Source organism: Pelophylax lessonae (assembly GCF_965119305.1).
Source record: "Pelophylax lessonae genome assembly, chromosome: 1".
Classification (NCBI taxonomy): domain Eukaryota; kingdom Metazoa; phylum Chordata; class Amphibia; order Anura; family Ranidae; genus Pelophylax; species Pelophylax lessonae.
This window is the reverse complement of record NC_138768.1, coordinates 270,942,672-270,964,562: the sequence shown is the minus strand read 5'-3', so window position 1 is coordinate 270,964,562 and position 21,891 is coordinate 270,942,672. Positions and strand designations below refer to the sequence as shown.

The window sequence follows — 21,891 nt, the reverse complement described above, 5'->3', positions numbered from 1 at the left end:
TCAAAGTGATAACACTCTGTCCCTCACCTGCATTGGCTTTTTGTGGAGACTACAAATAGCCAACATATGTGACACAGGTATAGTTCACTGTTGTCACCATCACTGAACTGCACGTAGACAGGAAATAGCCACACAAAGACCGTTGATAAGTAGTACTGCGATGTAACAAAGGAGGAAAACAAGTATATAAAAAAAAAGCAAAAGTGGTTGGAAAATAGATATTATTTATATTATTTTCATTTGTATATGCATGTTTTATGTATGAATAATTTGGCAATAGGTGGTTGGTAATTATTGATACACATACACCTGTGTATGCAAATGTTTTTAGCAGTGCTGCACTATGGAATACATTTATTTTTCTTTCCTTTCTGTCTCATTGACAGGGGTTACCAGAATACACAAAAAAGGTTTATCTCCCTAGCAGGGGTGCAGACAGCAAAAAAAAAAAAAAAAAAGTCAGGTTTTATCCTGTCCTACACTATCCAAACCACAAAAAAAGGTTTAGCTATACGTTCACTTTAGGTATTTTAATTGAGAATGGTTTATTTCCTCAGATTGTCAGGGCAATGGATATATGACCATGTTAGACGTTAACAGAGTATTCTGATAACACCAGATTAATAGATCCGAGGTTCAATCAATAAGCATTATTTAGATGCTAAATCTGCACTATATAAGAATAGATTAATATTGATTTCATGGACCTTGCTGGACGTTTTTTGATTAGCAAGATTTCAGTTGAGAACAAAGCACAAGTAGAGAATTTAGGCAATACCCTGGGGTATTCTCTTCCAGGCCTTACATGTAAAATTGGCATCTACCCACAAGCTCTTTCTCCATTTGATCAGCAAGACTAAGGATACATTATTGATCACAGTTTCCAATAAATCCATTACATAAAACTGAACTTCAGCCTTACCTTCAGTCTTCAGCAATTATGGAGACTCCTTTCCTGTACTGAAGTTACCTACTTTATTTTCACTGCACACTATGAGCTTCTCACAGTGTGCATTAACTGTTGCAGTGAGTCAGCTAGCGCTTGCCTAATTTCCTGGCTGGAGGACATCCAGCCTCATCTACAGTGCCTTGCACAAGTATTCACCCACCTTGGTGTTTTTGTTCTGTTTTGTTGCATTACAGCCTGGAATTAAAATTTATTTTTTGAGCTTTGTACACAACATGCCTACAGCTTTTAACCACTTCCATACAGAGCAGTTAGACCCCCTTCCTTCCCAGACCAATTTTCAGCTTTCAGCACTCTCACACTTTGAATGACAATTGCACAGTCATGCTACACTGTAACCAAACAAAATTTTTATCATTTTTTTCACACAAATAGAGCTTTCTTTTGGTGGTATTTGATCACAACTGGGTTTTTTTTTCTTCGTGATATAAGCAAAAAAAGAGCAAAAATTTTGAAAAAAAAACACTTTTTTTTTAGTTTCTATTATACAATTTTGCAAAAAATTAATTTTTCTTCATACATTTGGGCCAAAATGTATACTGCTACATATCTCTGGTAATATTAACCCAAATTAGTGTATATTATTTAGTCTGTGTCAAAGTTATTGAGTCTAGAAGCTATGGTACCAATTACTGAAAATTGATCACACCTGATGTACTGATGGCCTATCTCCTTTCTTGAGGCCCTGAAATGTCAGGACAGTACAAATACCCCCAAATGACCCCTTTTTGTAAAGTAGACAGTCCAAAGTATTTAGTAAGAGGCATGGTGAGTTTTTTGAAGTTATAATTTTTTCCCATAATTCTTGGGAAAATGAAGAAAAAAATGTTTTTTTTCCCAAAACGTTGTCAATTTATAAGCTATTTCTAACACATAGCATGTACACAGCAAAAATGACACCCCAAAATTCATTCTGCTACTCCTTCTGAGTATGGTGATACCACATGTGTGAGACTTTTACACAGCCTGGCCACAAAAAGAGACTCCACGTCCAAGTAGCACCATAAGGCATTTTAGGAGCATAAATACACATAAAACTTTCTTACTACCTATCACACTTTTCAAGGCCCTAGAGCACCAATACAATGGAAAAGTCCACAAAATGACCCCATTTTGGAAAGCAAACACTCCAACGTATATTCTATGAGGCATTATGGGTCCTTTGAACATGTCATTTTTTTCCACAAGTTTTTGGAATATGTGGGAAAAAAATAAAAACTTTTTTTTTTTACACAAATTTGTCAATTTATAGGATATTCCTAACACATAGCATGTACACAGCAAAAATGACACCCCAAAATACATTCTGCCACTCCTCCTGAGTATGGCAATACCACATGTGTGAGACTTTTTCACAGCCTAGCCATATAGAGGGGCCCAACATCCAAGGAGCATCATCATGCATCCTAGCCACTTGCCTAGGCCTATTTTTGACATTTGGTGTTTACAAGCTAAAATCAGTTGTTTTGCTAGAAAACTGCTTAGAACCCCCAAACATTATATATATTTTTTTTAGCAGAGACCCTAGAGATTAAAATGGAGATTATTGCAATATTTTTTATCACACCGTATTTGCGCAGCGGTCTTCCAAACGCAATTTTTTGGGAAAAAATTCACTTTTTTTAATTAAAAAATAAGAAACCGAGATTATTGCAATATTTTTTATCACACCGTATTTGCGCAGCGGTCTTCCAAACGCAATTTTTTGGGAAAAAATTCACTTTTTTTAATTAAAAAATAAGAAACCAGTAAAGTTAGCCCAATTTTTTTCCATAATGTGAAAGATAATGTTACGCCGAGTAAATAGATACCCAACATGTCATGTTTCAAAATTGCGCACGCTCACGGAATGGGGACAAACTTTGGTACTTAAAAATCCCCATAGGCGACAATTTAAAAATTTCTACAGGTCGAAAGTGCACTTAAGGGTGTGCTTTTAGTCCAACCCCCAGAAGGAGTAGGACCTCTACCCTGTTACCCAAGGGCGCAAAGCTCCTGACTGAGGGTATACAATGGTCTGCCTAGCCAGAAGGCCTGGCAGACTCAGTTCTTCTAGGTCACCTGGAGCCGACCATCGAATACTTGGTCAAAGGGCTCTCCCAAAGAGAGACCCCCCCCCCAAGGGCAGGGGAGAAAGGAACCCGAGGGCCACACATCCTTTCCCTAGACATCAGGGCAAGCCCGAGGACTCACACACTTTATCCAGTGAAAAACACCCACAAAAGTGAAAGATTGACAAACAGTGGGAGAAAAATAAAATTAATAGGTGGCAATGCAAATAGTGCACTGGCCGGGCCCTGATGCCTGGTAGACAAAAATTGCCCCCAGACAATGTGATGTATTAATAATTATTGTCACTGGATCTAAAATAAGGTAAACATCAAAAACATAACAGGTTGAGGGGGAGGGAAACTAGGGAAGGCAAAAATACAAGCAGGGTTAATCACAGCTTGAAACTGTAGTTTTTTGGACACATTCAGCTTTACACCTTCAGGCAGCACGCACCACGTCTCTCTCTGCCGTTCTTTTTGTTCCAGTCGTCCTATTTCAATTCTCCTTCTCAATGTTACACTTTTCTTCTACATAGAACTTTCTTCACCTTTATCACTCATCCAAAATACTTCAAACCTCCTCTCTGCTGCCTCTCCTCTCATTCCCCCTTTCTGCAATCCCATGCTTTGTGTCTTCTTTGGGTGATTTTTTACCACTGTCCTCAGTCACCTTACTCTCTAGCTCTGCACTTCTACTGTCCTCCTCAATGTACTCGCTCTCCTGCTCTGCTCCTCCATTATCCTCCTCAGTGTGCTCATTCTTCGGCTCTATTCTTGATCTCCAATCTCCATCCCTGTTCTTTAGTGCCTGCGTTTCTGTGTCTTCTAACTCCTGATGCAGACTTTCAGTGCATGAGGTTGCTTCAAGCACAGGTATATAGATGATGTGTCTTAGGGCACTTCACTCTTGTCAGAGCCACGGTACAGTTCTTCTGTGGCAACGATATTGGTGCAAGGGTTCTAAGAAAAATAAAATGCCACCTGAGATTTCATTAACCACTTGAGCTCCGGAAAGTTTTACCCCCTTCATGACCAGGCCATTTTTTGCTATTCAGCACTGCGCTAATTTAACTGGCAGTTGCGCAGTCATGCTTCACTGTACTCAAATGAATCCAATATCATTTTCTTTACACAAATAGAGCTTCTGAGGACACACTGCATGCAAAATGCAGTGAGGCTTTGCTGCTGACGTCACATCCGGTCTTTCCCCCCCACATCGGATCTGGTCTCTTGGAACGCACACCAGCTCTGGGAACATGAGCAGTGGTGCGAGGGATAAGATTAAGAGCTGGTTGTGTTGGTGCCTCACTGGCACCTGCCGAATGTGAATGCAATTTTATGTTTGTTGTTTTACCATTTTTAATAAAACTTGCTACACTATGAAATTATCTCTGGGTTTTCTTTTTTTTGTGAATTTACAATCATGATATCCATAAACTGGCTGGCATTTGGACTCCTCTGGAGAAGATCTGAAATTCCATGTACAGGATTTAACATACAAGGCATGTTGACCGCTTTATTGGCCGTAACCATCTGGTGAGTGTAAATTTCACCTAGGCACATGGAAGAGCACATTTTATGCATAAAGAAGAAATTGTCACTTTACAATTGATTTCATAAGATCACAGTAACTGGGGATTTTTCTTTATCTAACACAATTGGGCTTTATATTTAGGAAAGTTTTGATTTATCCAATCACAGGTTATTGTTCACAATCTGTATATTAGGGCTAGCTCCAACTTTTGTTTTTTCTCTATACAGTATTGGAAGTATTTTACACTTTAAAGGGGCAGTTATTCTTGTTTACATTTCATTTATTTATTTCTACAAATTTTAAAGGGTGGCACCCTCTAAGCCGGTTCACATAGGCGCGACCCGACTTGCCGTGGCGACCTGTGAAGTCGCGGTGCGCAGCTCGCACCGCGACCTCGGAGCGGCATGCATGGACTTCATATCATTGAAGTCAATGCAGGTCGCTCCAGGTCGCCCCAAAGTAGTACAGGACCCTTTTTCTAATTGTGTCGCTCCTATTAGAACGGGTCCTGTGCTAATCTATGGCAGGCGACCCACGGCGACTTGTCAGGCGACCAGGTCGCCTGACAAGTTGCCCCAGTGTGAACCGGCTCTAGATTTTCAATAAAGATGTTGCACAATAATGAAAAGAATTGTATTATTGTGTGATCTCTGGGGTTCGAACGCTAGCCAGTCACTTGTAAAGGTAAACATAAAAGTCCCTACTTGTCCTTTCAAAACCAGGCAAACCAAAAAAGGTTTCTTCAGCAAAATAGACAAAAACAGTCCATAACTCTGGCATCCAAAATAAAGCCTCAGCTCACCACAAGTAAAAGGTTTCCCTTCACAGGGTTAAAGTCCTCGCCTGCTTCGAGGGCCTAGCAATGTCTCAGTAACAAGGAGTCCAACTCTTTTTCTCCCAAGTATGTCCTGCTTCATACACTTCAAAGACAACTTCTGTTTTCTGGCATTTTCAGCCCTCCTCTGCCAGTGAATGAACTCCTTCAGGAGCAAAGTCCCCATAATCAGGGTTGGAGGTTCTTTCCCACCCAAAAATCTCTCCAAGCCTCTGACTTCTGGGTCTCATATGAGGACTTCATAATCCTGGGAAAACTACAACTCAGTTTTCCCCTTTTCCCAGATCCCCTCGGAAACTGTAGTCTTGTCGTCCCCCCCTTAAATGGACCAAAACCCAAACAGCAGTGATATATACCTGTGTTCCAGGGCCATCCCTGGTATCCTGTACAACTGTTTTCCCCAAAATGATCTAGCAAAGATCTGTGGACCTCCTAACTAGTTCAACATAAGCCACCCTACTAGGAAGATTTCCTCTGACTTCCTGTCCAGTTCTTGGGAAAATTCCAACCATGGTTTTTATTACCTAAAAATAAAAAATGTGTAGCACTATCCAAATAAAAAAAAATTATCTTTTACAACAAAGCAGATTGTGCTTAATAAATCAACTTAGTAAAATAAACTAATACACACAGCGTGTAAAAGTGCAAATGCATGTGCTAATGTACTTGAATACAAACTAAAATAATCATCAAACAACACTGCTAATGAATAACAAAAGTATAATACAAATCAAGAGACTTATAACTGAAGTCCAAAATTGCACAAAGTCCATATTCAAATCACCACTTTTGTACTTGTGTGGTACATCCAATCCAAACGAGAGTGAGCAATATTGAACGCCCCGCCATTAGGATTATAAGGCTGCTTATCAGAGAACAATGACCGCCCGACCCCCCCCCCCCCCCCACGTTAGAGTGGTCATATGGGCTGCAATAATCAGAATTTCCAGGGAATACACAGAACCCCTCTAAGTTCCCCTGGTTGATGGAACCAGCAATGTATCAGAGAGCAATGCCCCCCCCTTCCCCAAAGAATGTAATAAAATAATTCTGCCATCACTTGGGAGGTCATTAACTATTAACAGCAAGTAAAAATACAACTGATGAAATCCAGAGTTAAGCCAGCCATACATGGATCGAAAGTAGGCCGGTTCAGCGGGGACCGGCCCGAGAATTAATCCATGTATTAACAGGCTGATTGTACCCTAGTCAATCCTTCAATTGACTTGGGTACAACCAGCCTGTCAGTTTTTTTTTTTTGTTACATACCACTCCCTGCGCCACCTGCTGGCAGAACACAATAGCGCTGCGGGAGGCATTCCCTTATCAACAATGACTGTGTTGGTAGGAGAAAAGTAAATTAAAGTATTTATGGGCTGCCTAATGTGCAGGTAAAGCAGCTGCACTATCAGTTTACAGTCTTAATAATCAAAATGATTTTGTTCTTACGGCACATTAATACTTTTTTAGTAATTAGGGTTTAAAACAGTGATAAGCTCTATTTTATATATAACAAGGGCATAATAATACAATATTGCAAAAGAAACAATTGCAGATGATCAGAAAAATTCCAGCTGTGAGATTCAGTTGCAGTATTAGGTTGATGAAGGGACCTATGCTGAACTGTAAAGAGGTACCAAAAATTAGTTTACTAGTTTTTGGGCAGCAGGGGGAGCAATTATTTTATTCTATAAGAGATTTATTGAGGTATTTTAAGAACAAAAAAAACAATATTACAACAGAAGGGATTACTTATCTGTAACTCCATTTCAGGGAAGGAAGAGGAAGGGAAGAAAACGAAACACACACACACACAAAAAAAAAAAAAAGATTTTGTTTTAGGAAACCCGAGTTGCTCTGCAAGGGGAGATACAGGGCCCCTAGTAAAAATACTCTGAGAGGGCCTCCAAAAACCAGCGCAGGTCAGTGTGACACCTCAAAAAATGTTGAGCTATGTGGGGGAAGGTAATGATTAGGAGGATAGCAACCACAGATATTAACATGAAAACCACAGAGAGAAGGATTCCATCTGGGAATGGCAACAGCTGACTACAGCGAGGGAGAGCAAGCAACATATCCACATGAGGAGAAAGACATTCTGCAGGCTTCAAACCACTTATACTGCAAGAGAAACAGAAGCTGTCATAATCTATCTAAAAGTAACAAATCCTTTCATACCACCAGGCAAAGAGGGCTATTCCCCCGGGGAAGGGACAGGGAAGGGTATTTTATCCAATCGTTCTACCCACACTGACGCAAGCGCCAGCACCAAATCCATGCAGCCATTGCTGATGTAGACTGGCTCTTCAGAAATCACTTCTTGCTATCCCCCACAGGGATACCCCCCTTAGCCTATTAACTATACCACAAGATCTGTCCCAGCAAGCTAAACAAGCGCCAAGCAGAGCATCCTGGGGAGGCGGGCAGCATAAACCCAGATAAACTGCATCATCACTTCACATGAGACCCTTTATTATAGAAGAAAGGCCCCAGGTTCAGTCTGCCTCTCAAGCAACATTCAGCTCCTTATAGGCACAGGATTTTCCATGATCTCCTAGTCTACCTCTCCACACCAACATCGACTCCCCCAAGGGTCCTCCAGAGAAGCTTGCCTGACACTGACACGGCCCCCCAGCTCTCTTTTCAGGAGAGAAAAAAAGGGGGGGGGAACAGGAGAGGCACCATCTGGGACTAAATCCAGCTCAAGGGGACAGAAATGCAAACTGAAAACATACATGCAAAGAAACAAACCCCCCCATAAGCCAGAACCTATATACAAACCAATCAACAGCGCAACCCCATGGCATTGCTAAGAACCCACATTAGTCTGCACATGAGAGAACGCTCAACTAAGCTAAGGGATAGTAAGAGTCTGATAGTCTCTTACAGCACTCCACAGCAGACCAAAGAGTGAGGACAACATGTTAACAGCTAAAGAATCAGCAGCCAAGTACAAAATAAATAAGCACAGTACCCACCCCTCCACCACAGCAGAGGAGGACCTCTATGGGCAGAAAGCTCATGTAAGACAGTATCAGCATTAGTATATCTGCGCCCCACAAGGAGCATCATCCCCAGTGCCAGAAAGCCCCATATTGTAACCCATATTGTGAATAACACCTCTTCGTCATTGCCATCTTATAGCAAAGTAGCAGTGCTTAATATGGTTCACACAAGAGCAATTCCAACATATCACCCTTTGGTTAGTAGGTATAAGGAGTTATGAGAATTAACCAGTCTTATAGCCCATGCTACAAGCCCGGGTAAATCATCAAAAAGACATGAAAATTACATGAACGCTACATAGGGTCTAGGCATATCCCAGCGGGGAGAGCATAGCTTTTTCAGAAGCACCCCTAACCTAGCTGGGAGCTTCAAAAGACAATGAAACACATTTGTCAGGTAAAAGAGAGTGTGGATAATACTAATTGCTAGGAAGGGGCAAAAAACAAGCAATACTGTATCTGTGATAACGACAGACCGAAAAAGTCACCAGTGGAGACTAGTGCACTCCTGGCCCACCACCAATAAGGGAAGCAACGGATAAAGCACTTACATAAAAAGTGACTTGCAACAGGTCATGAGTAGTGAGACAGGAATGGACAAAGCAGGATAGGTCTCCATGAGAGATAACAACAGAATTCAAGGACTTACGAGGAGGGAATGGCAGGCTGACCTGCCCTATTGGTCAGACTTGCCTTGCCTGCAGACTGCTGTCGTCCCCTAGCTGATTGTTGCTGATTACTGGCTGTTGAAGCTGGCCAACTGTCAGGTGGCTGGAATTCCTGGTACCATTCTGATACCTCTGTCAGGGAAATGTGTAGAGTCTCGCAGAACTGCTGGAGATCCTCAGAGTATCGGAGTACCGCCGTTCTTTCCAGGTGCATCACATTCAGGCTGAATCGGAGTCGCCAATAGTACGGGATCATCTGGACCCACAGTGCATCCAAGAGTCTGAAGGATTGCTAAATACGGAGTGTGATTGTAGAGAGATCCTGATAGACCTACACCTCTGGTCCATTGAAGTTAAATTCCTCCTGCTCCAATGCAGTATGCAGACATTTTTCCTAAAGCAAATAGTCTGTGAAACAACAAACTATATCCCTCATGGATCTATCGCATGCCTGCGGGCCCAGAGAAGCCAGAGAAATCCACTGGAAAATGAGGCAGGTTCTCTAGGAGGCCAAAAAATAGGGTTTTCAATGTTTGTGGGATCTGGTATGCTTCTACTGAGTCCGGAATGATTCTCACTCGGAGATTTTGCCACCTACCTCGATTTTTTAGGCCATCAACATGTCTTTGCGTTTCAATGAGTTTGAGATTGTGGCACGCAGCCATCTGATAGAGCTTTGAGATGGCTTCCTCATGGAGTGCTGTAGAGTGCCCCACTTCAGTTAATTGAGTCGTCACCGAGCAGAGGTCCTCACGCAGATCAGTAATTGTGGAGGATAGTGTAGTTTAATGTCTGAAGCAATACCCAAAAGGTCGTTCATTTTGGGCATCTGTTGCACCGGTTCAAGGACAAATGGTGAATAGGTGCCATTAGTTGTGCTCACCGTCAGCTCTTGGGATGAGTGCTGTGGTGAAGCCTGCAAGCTTTGGAAATGGTTCTCTCCAGACTTAGTTCGGAAGATCCGAGGCCGGTTGCAACCCAATTGAGAGGGTGAAGAACGGGTCGGCGGAGGAGCCCGCCCTATCTTCCCCATTGTAGATGCACAATAATGCTTTCCCAGGTGGTTTGCCTTTCCCCACAGTGCCAGAGCTCTAGCAAAAAGCATCCATTTTTGTTGCGACCCAAGGGTGAGCAATTATACATACTTTTATTAATGTACATCTTTCTAAATAAAAAAAAAATTTAAAAAAAGGATTGGTTTGGTAACTTACTTCTCTTTTTGCTTTGCCCAACTTTGTCAAAGTGTTCTTCTGTTATTTAAAAAAAAAACAAAAAACATTATCAAAAGACTATTGAAAAAGTTAAATATATATTTTTTTACTTGAGCTTGATAAATATGCCCTTCTATCTCCATCACAAAGGCTCCTCTTCTCTACTCTTATTGGTAATATTATTATTCATTTCCTCTAATCACCATCTCACTCTTATATCAACACAGGTACACTGTTCTTCTCCACTATTTACCCTGTAAACCCCATTTTTGTTGTGCATAGCAATGTTGTGCTGCATTCCACAAGATAAAAACTCATAGCATTATATGTCTCATCCCTCCACCCTAAGCTCTGCCCTCTTTCACCTCCAGCCCCCAATCTTCCCCTCTATTGGCCCCTGTGCCATTAGGTTCTCTCACTGCTTACTTCACCATCAACTTCTATAACACCCACTGCTACCACCACTTTCACTACTAGCCCTTGCATGCTCCCCCCTAAAGGGCATGTAACATTATATAAGAATTAAACACTTCATGTTTCAATTTGATCTTAATTAAAATGTAAAACTGTGTGGGGGGCACTTTCCACATCTTTTTCTGAGGTTGATATGCAAAGACAGTCATCAGACAAAAAACATTCTATCAGTATTGACAACGTTATGTTAGAACATTTAGGATTTCTAACAATTTGTATCACTGAATCCTCTATGATATGCAGAAATAATTGAATATAATATCTACGTAAGAATTGAATACAATGATAATTTTAACTAATTTAACAGAATTTGAGAACACACATTTAGAAAGTTAAAAAAATGAGTGGCAAGAAGAAAATGTAAGAAAAAAAATCTCTATAGCTTTAGTAACTTCACTAGCATTGTGTGGAATATTCGGTGAATAAGGGAGAGAATCCTGTGACCAAGCTGACTCTCCCCCATTAACAGATCACGTTATAAACAGTGTAATCAATGAAAGTACTTTGAGGGCCTATCTTCAAGATGAAAAAAAAAAACCTCTTCTACAGATTCTAGATAGTTTACAATGTGAAAAGCCATGATTTTTTCCCCTTCAGATAAAAAAAGCTGTGTATTTTAGAAATACCAATGTTAATTAATGTTAATTAATTATATACCATGATTGAGCATAATGATGTAATTGCCTCAATGAAATGGGCATTGGAGAAAGTATCTCTTTAAAGAAAACAGAGGTGGTTTTTACTGAAATATCTTTTTTTTTTTTGGACCTCCAGCATAATTATTTTTGCTAGAACAACACATTTTATCAGCAAATATAAGTAATTGCCATGGGGTGAATATTTTTATGGTTAGATGGGAATCAGATTATGTTTCAAATGACAGACCAAAGGAGTTGAGATGTTACAACAGGTACATTGATGATACTTTTATTGTTTGGGAGGGGGATGAAACACAGTCTAAAACGGTTTATGCAAAAGATGAATGAGAAAGATAAGAATATCACCCTATCCCGAAGAAGTGATCAAATCAGCTTGGATTTTCTTGACCTTGTTATTAAAGTAGAGGAAGGAAGGTTTGTCATTTTTTTCAAACCCACCAACCATAACAGTTATTTCTCTGATGTTCATTGACAGACACAGCTGCTGATATTCATAACCATTGGGTTATACTACCCCCTACAGGAGTAGGACACAAGGCAGAAATAAATTCTGGCTACACCCATGGGTAGTCCCAGGGGGTATACTCCCTTTCTCTGCTATAGCCACTCAGTTTTGTTACAAGCATTGTCAGTCGAATTAAAAACTCCACAGAGAGGTGGGTGCTGTGTCCGTCAATGAGCATCAGAGAAATGGATATTATGGTAAGTCAAAAATTCCATTTTCTCTTTCGTTCACTAACGAACACAGCTTCTGATATTCATAACCATTGGGACGTCCCAAAGCAGTGTTAAACATGAGAGGTGGGAACAATAAAAAAAAATCCCAAGGCAAAACACCGCCAAAGCCACCACCTTGATAGTACTCAAGCCAATTTCAACTCCCCCATTGAAGGAAGGTCAAGATCCGAGCCAATGAAAAAGAGCGAGGATGAACCCCAAGAGATTAACACCACCCAATGTATGTCTTCCACGTATGAAGGTAGATCTTCCTAGAGGTAGATTTCCTAGCTTTCAACAGTGTATAAATCACAGACTCCGATAAACCCCTATACTACAGCACCTGGCGTTCAACAGCCAAGCCATCAAAGCCAGCGACTGTAAAGCAGGATGGAAGCTTGTCCTTGGGACAGCAGATCCCCCGTGAGAGGAAGCTGCCAAGGAATGTCGGCGACGAGCCGCAACAAATCGGCGTACCAAGCACGGCGAGACCAGTACAGAGCCACTAAGATGACCGGAATCTCTTTTGCCTCGATCCTGCGTAGAAGTCTGGGCAAAAGCTTGAGAGAAGCGAAGGGGTAAATCAGATGATACTGACCCTAAGGGGCCACGAGCGCGTCCACCAGAGGATTCCTTGACCGGGCCACAAACCTCTGCACCTTTCTATTCAGCCGAGAGATGGGGACATGCACGTTCACATCCTTGATATCGATAGAGGCCAGAAAATCCCCCTGATTCAAAGATGCGACCACTGATCGAATGGACTTCATTCGAAACTTCTGCACCCACACAAAGCGGTTCAGAGCCTTGAGGTCCAGGATTGGACGCACCTTGCCCTCCTTTCTGGGCACCATGAACAGGTTTGAATAGAAACCTTGAAAGCATTCCTGCGAAGGAACCGGCACAATCACTCCCTGAACAAGGAGATCCTGCACAGCCTCCCGGAGATCCTTTAAACGATCCGGAGACAGGTGAAGACTCAAATGAATGAACCTGTCCACTGGCTGGGACTGAAATGCGATCTTGTACCTGGAACGAATCAGTTCGTGAACCCATTTGTCTTGAATGAAGTCCAGGGTTCCTGAAAGAAGCGCAGAAATCCCCCCACCCCAGAAGCGGGTGAGGCCGCCCCTTCATGCTGAAGAGGACTTGTCTGCAGAAGCAGAATGACTGGTCTTGGGCTTGACCCAGGGCTTCTCAGGCCCTCCAGAAGTTCTGAATGGCTTAACTTATTCTTGCGCCCCGGAGGCACGAAGGCACGAAAAAAACCCATCTATAAGAGGTGAAGGAAGGCCCCCGCTTATTACGGGATGCTTTACCTTTGGAAGATTGAGGAAGAAGAGTACTCTTGCCACAAGTCAGATCATTGATCAACTCATCCAGCGAGTCGCCAAATAATCGCTCTCCCAGAAAAGGAAGATCAGTTAAGGCTTTCTTGGAATGTTGTAAGGGGGGATGGGTGCGCTGATAGTGTGTTGAAGCTGCTCCCGGTATTCAGTGCTTTTGAATATAGATAAATGTATATGTGGTGTGGGGTGCGCTAAACAACAAATAAATAATGAATATATAACATATATCTATATGTGAACCAAATCAACAAAAGTAAATATATAACATATATCAATCTGTGAAGCCAATTAATAATGCAAATCAATTGGTGGATAAACATAAAAGTTCATAAGTGTCCATAAATATTGTGCAGGTGGGTAGAATTGTATTCTATCCAAATAATACGTGTATCCATCACCGAGTGAAATTCATCCTTACCAAACGGAAATAAATAAGGTGCAACTATAGTTTCTTGTGCTGAAAAATTATCCAATCTCCTTGTGAACAAACACCACGTGTAAATCACCAAGAATTAGCCTCTTACCAGATGGTAATAGGTATGCACTTGTTCAGTGAAACCACCGCCTTGCTTCCTCTTTAAAATTCTGAAGTGGGATGTAGAACCGCTCTACCTTTCTTTCTCCACTAGATGGCAACGAGTACCAGCAAGAAACACAGCCTCATCCTTCTTTACAAGCTCACAAAACCAAATTAGATGTCTTGTATTCAGCATAAACATAGGCATACGAATTCCTGCAAAGGCTTGCGGCCGGCTGCAGCACGGACGGCAAGTTGTGTGTCGTGTGCGCCTCCTAATCTGACCGGTTTCTTCCCATAGGACTTCTACTGAGACAGGAGTACTGGCGCATCGTCACTTCTGCTTTATTTATACAGGTGGAAGCAAATTGTCTAACTGACATTCCTGGGCGGTACACCAAGGAATGATTAGCCAAAGGTTTCTAAAAGAAGATTGCTAACGCTGAAACCTGACCCTTGATAGTGCTCAAGGACAGTTTCTGCTCAACCCCTTGTTGCAGACAGACCAAGATTCGGGTCACCAAATAGGTATGTGGGGGAAATCCAAGAGATTCACACCACGCAATATAAGACTTCCATGTGCTGGAAGTCGCTTTCCTTGCTTTAACTAGAGGTAGGAATAACTGAAGCTGACACTCCCTTGTCCTTCAGTACCTGGGTCTAAATGGCCAGGCCATTAAGCCAGCAATTGTAAAGCAAGATGGAAGATCGGTCCCTGAGACCGCAAATCCTCCCTGAGAGGAAGTCTCCAAGGAGCGTCCGCGACTAGCCTCACCAAGTCGGCGTACCAGGCTCGACGAGGTCAGTCCGGAATTTCCAGAATAACTGGAATTCCCTCCATCTCTATCCTGCGAAGAAGTTCCCGCAGTAACTTGACAGGATGGAAGGCATGCCGTAGCTGATACTGCCCCCACGGGGCGATCAGCGTTTCTGCTGCGTCCGTTAGAGGATCGCGGGTGCGAGCTACAAACCTCCGCACCTTCCTGTTGAGCCAAGGTGCCAACAGATCCACATCCGGGGTGCCCCAATGAAGGGACAGCTAGTGAAAAACCTCTGGATGAAGAGGCCATACCCCTTGATCCAGAATCTGACGGCTGAAATAATCTGCCTGCCGATTTCCCACCCCTGGAGTGAACACTGCGGGGAGATCTGGAACAAACCGTTCCGTCCAACGAAAGAGGCTAGTTGTTTCGATGGCCACCAGGACACTCTAAGTGCCCCTTTCTTGACATAAGTCACGACCGTGGCATTGTGCGATTGGATCCGAATCGGGCTGCTCTAGAGCTGCTCGGTCCAGTAAATCAGACAAAATCTGATCGCTCTCAGTTCCGATACCCTTATTGGTAACCTGGATACTATCGGAAGGAATGACTTCCCCTGGTTGAGCATCGGAGACTCCCTGGTCCGCTCGCTCAACCGGATCCGATTGTCCAGGGAATCGGAATTCTGATTCCATTAGAAAAGAATCTCATTCAGGAGAATTCGGGTATGAGACTGGGCATACGGTACTGCCTCTAAGAAGGCCACCATCAGTCCCAGCCAATTGACGGACAGCAACATCCGAATCGTTGACTGAACCTTCTGGAGTTTCTCCGCAAGGAGAAACTCTCTTGCCTAGGATGTATCCAACATTAGGCCCAGATAGTTCAGTCTCCTGGTGGGAACCAGGGATGATCTTTGGGAAAGCGAAGAAAACGCTGATGTCCTGCGATGATGGGGATATAAAGATAGGCATCCTAAATGTCTATGGACGCCAGGAAATCCCCCTGATGCAGGGAGGCCACCACTGTTCGGATGGACTCCATCTTTCCCCAAGTCCAGAAATTGGACGCACCTTGCCCTCTTTCCTGGGCATTGTGAACAGGTTCGAATAGAACCCCTGAAACCATTCAATGTTAGAAGGGAAGAATCGCACCGGTGGAAGAGATCGAAAACTCGATCCTGTATCCTGACCGTATGACCTCGCGAACCCCTTAGTCCGGGGTTCTGGCAAGCCATGGATCCGGAAACCGGTGAAGACATCCCCCCACCCCAGAGATGGGTAGGGGCGCATCAGGCTGTATTCTTCAGGCTTGGCTGAGCCGGACTTTTTGTTTAGCCGACCAGCGCCCTTTGAAAACCCTCTGAAGGGGGTTTGGAGGGTTTCGCCTTATCGCCCGCCCTCGCGGAACGAACAAACTCTTTATGAGCAGAAAAGGAAGGTCCTCGTTAGTTACGAGGTCCTTTTATCCTAACAGTCTGTGGCAAGACCGTGCTCTTGCCCTTAGTGAGATCCTTTATAATCTCAACCAAACTAAATGGCAACCACTGGCCTAAAGGTTGACCCTATCAGGGGAAAAATGACGCGGGATTCCGCTTCCACTTCTTCGATCCACCGGATCCCTAAAGGACGCAGCGTCCTCCAACGGGATAACGGTGGCTTTATTTGGAAATTGGTGAGTCCACTACAGGTGGTACCGTCTATCCTTTAAAGAGGGATTCCTTAAACGGATAGCGCCTAGCCATGCGTTTGGAAATAGCAGGGGTTCGTTTCAAAACGACCCCATTTGGGTAAAGGAAAATCCTTCGCCCTTTTTGGTAGGCTAACAAGTACCAAAAAGGAATCTCAGTCTCAGCTACCTCTGCCGGTGTAACCTCAAGACTAAAGGTTTCCCGGACGGACACAACTAGTGCATCCACCACTCTAGTGCTATGGCGGAGGCAGAAACGTTCTCCTCACTGCTGAGGAGACATTACCTGAGACAACAGCCCCATAAGAAGGACCTGCAGCTGCATTGACCAGCTCCGAATCCGTATCTGAAGTATCAGATAAAAAATAGGGGTAGGCGGGGGTCGCTTCTTGTCCCCCGTCCCTGACAGGCCACCTCCACCCGGGATACCAAAGACTCCAAAACTGCCGAAAATGCATTAAAACAAGTGGGGTACTGGAGGGTCCTGCGGCCACCTTGAGGGGATCAGGTGGGGATACATATGCGGCAGGGTCAATGATTATACAAGACACTTGCCAGCGACAAAAAAAAAATGACAAAGTAAAAAACTTTTTTTTTTTTTGTAATCCCCCAGCGCCCCTCAGTGTTACCTGCCTTTTTGGACCCCACAGAGAGAGAGAGAGACACCAAGGCTCATCCCTGATGCACAGAAGTTTTCTATCAGCCTGCTCAGTGCTGTCCTGTTACAGACAGGAAGTCTTTGGCCCTTTTTCCTGGGTAAAGGAGGCAGCTCCGCCCCTTAACACGCCTTCCGGCGCCTCCCCCTGGCTCCACGAGGTGTTTGGTCACCTCAAACATGGCCGCCCCCATGCTGGAGACACGAGGCTACGCCAATATGGCGACCTCGTGTGATCTGCAAGACAATGGCGGCGGCCTGTTAGGATAGCGGCGGCTAGCAGCGGCCTGCGGGATGCTGTATTCGGCCTAGCGGCCTGCGGGAGTGCATCGGCCCCACAAACTTCACCCTGGATGGTGATAAGCCTGGCTGACGGTACAGGACCCTGGCGGGCCGTACGCGGTCCGTGGGTCGTCGGGAGATGCCACAAAACAGTGCTGTGCAGCCCGTGGAAGCTGGAGGAATGGCGATCTGGACTGCAGTACTCAGGCATAGGCATCAGCCTGTGTACCTCTGACAGGTAGGATACCTTTTACTTCAATAGTAATACAGACTTACAATGACTTTAGATCGTCAGCTCCCAAACCAAGCCTCCTGGTTATTTTTCACAAAAATCACACTCAAATTGGGGGATCTGTGACTTATTATAGGATAGAGGGGAGATCCATCCTACCATCCCAGAGAGGGGCCCGCGTCCACCACAAACCCAACAGGGGGAGAGGGGGAACATTCTACTCACCATACCGGAACCAGGCGGGCGCCAACTCCTGACAGAACCCCTCTCCACCGGGGTGGGGGGGCTGTCGACCAATATGGATGCCGTGACTCTGTTGGTCATTGGCGTCCAGGCGAGACGTTTAACTCGCAGGGTCAGTCCCTGTCCAGTGGGACTATGTCGCGGCCGACCCAGCGCGGAGCTATGGCCTGCACGCGCTCGTAGGCTGAACTGGGGTGACCACTGGATCTCAACATCCAGCCCGTCGCCCAGTTCCAGCTTACTTGCTTGAAGATCTCACAGGAAACTGGAGAAAAGAGCTGTCTAAAAAATCTTTCTAAGAAAAAAATCCTGCCAGGACCGAAGATCCCAGCAAGGCATCTAGGTCCTTACTCCTAACTAGACAGAAAAAAACTGATTTGCTGTAGCAGAAAGTGAGAGGATATACCCTCTGGGACTGCCCCTAAGGTGTGGCCAGAACGTTTTCTTTCCTGTCTAGTCCTACTCCTGTAGAGGGCAGTATAACCCGAGTTATTAATCAACGAGGACTACGTCTGTCAATGAGCGACAGAGAAATATTGGTTTGAATACAAATGCACGCCACACTTTTCAGATACTTATTTGTAAAAAATTGTGAAAACCATTTATCATTTTCCTTCTACTTCACAGATATGTGCCACTTTGTGTTGGTCTATATCACATAAAATTCCAATAAAATACATTTACGTTTTTGGTTGTAACGTGACATATTGTGGAAAATATCAAGAGATATGAATATTTTTTCAAGGCACTGTAGCTACTTAAGTGCCGGGTCATACTTATGCGATGCGGGAAGGCTGCGAATTCGCAGCCTGTTCCCGCATCGCAAACGCACCCTTGGAAGTTCACACTGCCATATGTGATACACTGGGGGTGTCAATGAAATGTTAACGACACCCCCAGTTTGATCGCATATCGCAGTGCGATCTTTACAGTTCGCACAGGATCGGATCGCACAAGTGTGAACCACTGTGCGATCCGATCCTGATGCGGCTGAAAAAAAGGGTCCTGTGCGACTTTGGTGCGGGTGCAGTGCGAATTTAGCCATACAAAGTGTATGGCTGAATTCGCACTGCACAGCCGATCGCATGTAATGAAGGAGCAGTGCGCTCCGATATTGCATGCGATCGCCGCAGCCGCAAGAGTGTGAACCGGCACTAATAGTGAATACATCTGACAACGTGCTGTTGAACGACTGACTTTAGTGATTGTTTAGCAGAGTTTTAATTTCACTTAGCAGCGAGGAGTGAGAGGAGTTTCCCACAGGGGAAATGTGTAGCTGAGAACTGCCTATGATAAAAGTGGATCTGCCGAAGTGTGATCTCATGAACCCTTTCAGTAGATTGGTATTACCAGCATGATTTATATCGTCCACATGCTCTGTCCTATTTATTTATACATGATTATTTAAAAAAAATCTGAACATTGGAGGGATGTATCCCTATATTTTAAGTGTTTTTAAGCGCAGGAGTTATTCAGCATCAGCAGAGTTTGGTATTATTTTGTATAAAATATTATTTTGTATAAAATATTCACAGAAGTGATGTGAACTGGCTGGCTGCAGGGAGATCCAGCACGTAGAGACAGTGTAGTGGATTTACTAAAGTCAAATCCATTGTGCCCAACAAGTGCACTTGGAAGTGCAGTCACTGTATATATGAGGGGAAGATCTGAAGTGAAGGGAAGCTCTGCTGATTTCTTTCATCCAAACGTGCAAGCAAAAAAAATTTTATTTTTTTTTTTCCTTGCATGTTCCCCTCAGATCTACATCGACTGCACTTCCAAGCGCACAGTGGATTGGCCTTTAGTAAATAAACCCTATTGTTTACATTTATCGGACTAAAACGGGGTATACGTGCAGAATTTTTTTTCGTTCCACTAAAAACTGACAGATCCCCGCCATCAATACAAGCGATGTTGATGCAGGGATCTCTCTCGCCGATCTATTATATCCTGCCAGTCAACCACCCCCCCCAATCCCCGTCAGAATACACAGATCACCACTGAGCACTGATCAAATGCTGGTATGCGAGTTCCAGGCTTAAAGCTGCAAGATTTGTTTTTTTAAGCTAAGCTACATCATTAAGGTGCTCCCAGCTCCCAAAAACATTTTGTTCATGAGTGGACACCTTTTTGATAGGGAAATCTAAATTAACATTGGTCTGTCTTACCTGGTGTGTGTGGCTGTGAGTATACAGATAGGCCAGCCTGTACAGACTCTTGTAGTGCTGGGGAAAGCGGCTTAGACAAAGTTTGAAGGAAGTGGTGCATTGCTCAATTAAGACTTTGCGTTGCCCCTCAGAATCTTCAGGTAGGGTTAGGGGATATTCCGAAACCTCCACAGTAGCTTCAGACTTCTTCCTAGGGTCAGACAATGGTGCAGGACCAACCAAAACCCTTGCATGAGTAGTGCAGGTGGGTGATGTCTGCACTTCGGGGCCTGCTCTTTGCTCTGCTAAGCTGGTGGAGTCTGCCTGTTCCATCTGTTCATCCGTTTTTCCTGCAAATGTGAAGTGTAGGAGAAAAAATGTCAATCATCCCTAAACCTAATCTGTTAAAGAGGATACGTGATTGGTACTAAGCAAGTGAGATATGATTACAATGTATCCAATATACTATTTAGCTTGTTCATGCTACTTCTGAATGTCCTATACAACCTGTCGCCATATTCTATTTTCCTAAAATGCATCTGCATCCAAAGGGGAATCATATAACTCATTCCTTTTATCAGACACATCTAAACTTCACAGAGTCAGTGGCTATAATCCACTGACAGACCTGCATTAACTGGAGAACTGACACAGTGGTTTATAATGGCAGGAGATGACAAATCCCAGGTTGATGCATACATGATACGATGGCTCATTCATAGCACAGCTATTCACCACTTCAATACCAGGCACTTCCCCCACAACTGCCCAGGCCAATTTTCAGCTTTCAGCACTGTCACATTTTGAATGACAATTATTCAGGCTCGCAACAATGTACTTTTTTTTAATCATTCGAGCTTTCTTTTGGTGGTATTTATTGACCACTGGGTTTTTAGTTTTTGCTAAATAAAGGAAAAAAACAAGTTTTTCTTTTCTGTTATAAAGTTTTGCAAATAAGTAATTTTTCTTCTTCACTGTTGGGCACTGATGAGCCTGCACTGATGGGAACTGACGAGGCTGCACTAATAAGCGGCACTGATGGGTTCTGATAAACTGCATCAAGTATCAGTGTAAATACTGTACTCATTGTGCCCCTAGAGATCACTGTCTCTATGTGAGGAAAGGAGAGCCAATAAGCAGCAAACCGATGTTTACATTATGATAACTGTGATTGGAAACAGCTGATGACATAGTAAAGGGCCACTGTGATTGGCCCTTTATCCTGATCTGTGATCAGCTGTGTCCACCACAGGGGGCGCAAGGGAGGCATGCACGTGGGAGAACTGGAGACCCGTGCTGTAGCCGTCTATTGGCTATAGCGCAGGCAGAAAGTGGTTAAAAGGGATGTTGGGAGGGACCATACAATCATTGGGACACTTTTTACCCTAATACAAGGAATGAATGAAGGTAAAAAAAAGGTCATGCCTTTAGAACCACTTTTAAATAATATTAAGCACACACCTAACATCAATGAAAGGGACTCTGATTAAAGTAAAAGTACAGCCACAGCTCGTTTGGCTGTATTTCTCCTGTGGATCACAGGAATGCAGTTCGTTCTGAAGCCCGCTGTCGGCTAATGTGACAGAGCCAGTCCAGGATTTGGCAAGATTGCAAAAATGAAGTCGGGATCTGCCTTCATGCCTGGACCGGCACCTGGCTCAGCTCCACCAGCAGACCCACCACGCAGAAAGGCTCCCCTTTCCCTCATCACCAGCCAATCCATGCGCACTGTGGTCCACCCCTTCTCCTCCCTGCCAGTCCCCATGCGCGGTCCTGGAGACAAGCAGGGAGGTGAGCAGAGTCCGGCCCACACACCACAACACACATATTAAAAACTTCAGCCCCAACAACCTCAAGTATCAAATCCCCACATTCCGAGAGCCCCAAAGAGATAC

General features: G+C 43.8%; 1 protein-coding gene across 1 annotated transcript in view; it reads right to left on the bottom strand.

Annotated features, from left to right (window-relative positions):
- CABIN1 (calcineurin binding protein 1) overlaps positions 1 to 21,891 on the bottom strand; it is a gene marked incomplete at its 5' end in the record, with an annotated part of 455,669 nt that overhangs the window by 222,551 nt on the left and 211,227 nt on the right. The window contains 2 exons of the mRNA XM_082243930.1: positions 10,272 to 10,310; positions 20,018 to 20,346. Of these exons, the coding sequence (XP_082100056.1) occupies positions 10,272 to 10,310; positions 20,018 to 20,346 (368 nt within the window). The remainder of the gene's footprint in view (positions 1 to 10,271; positions 10,311 to 20,017; positions 20,347 to 21,891) is intronic.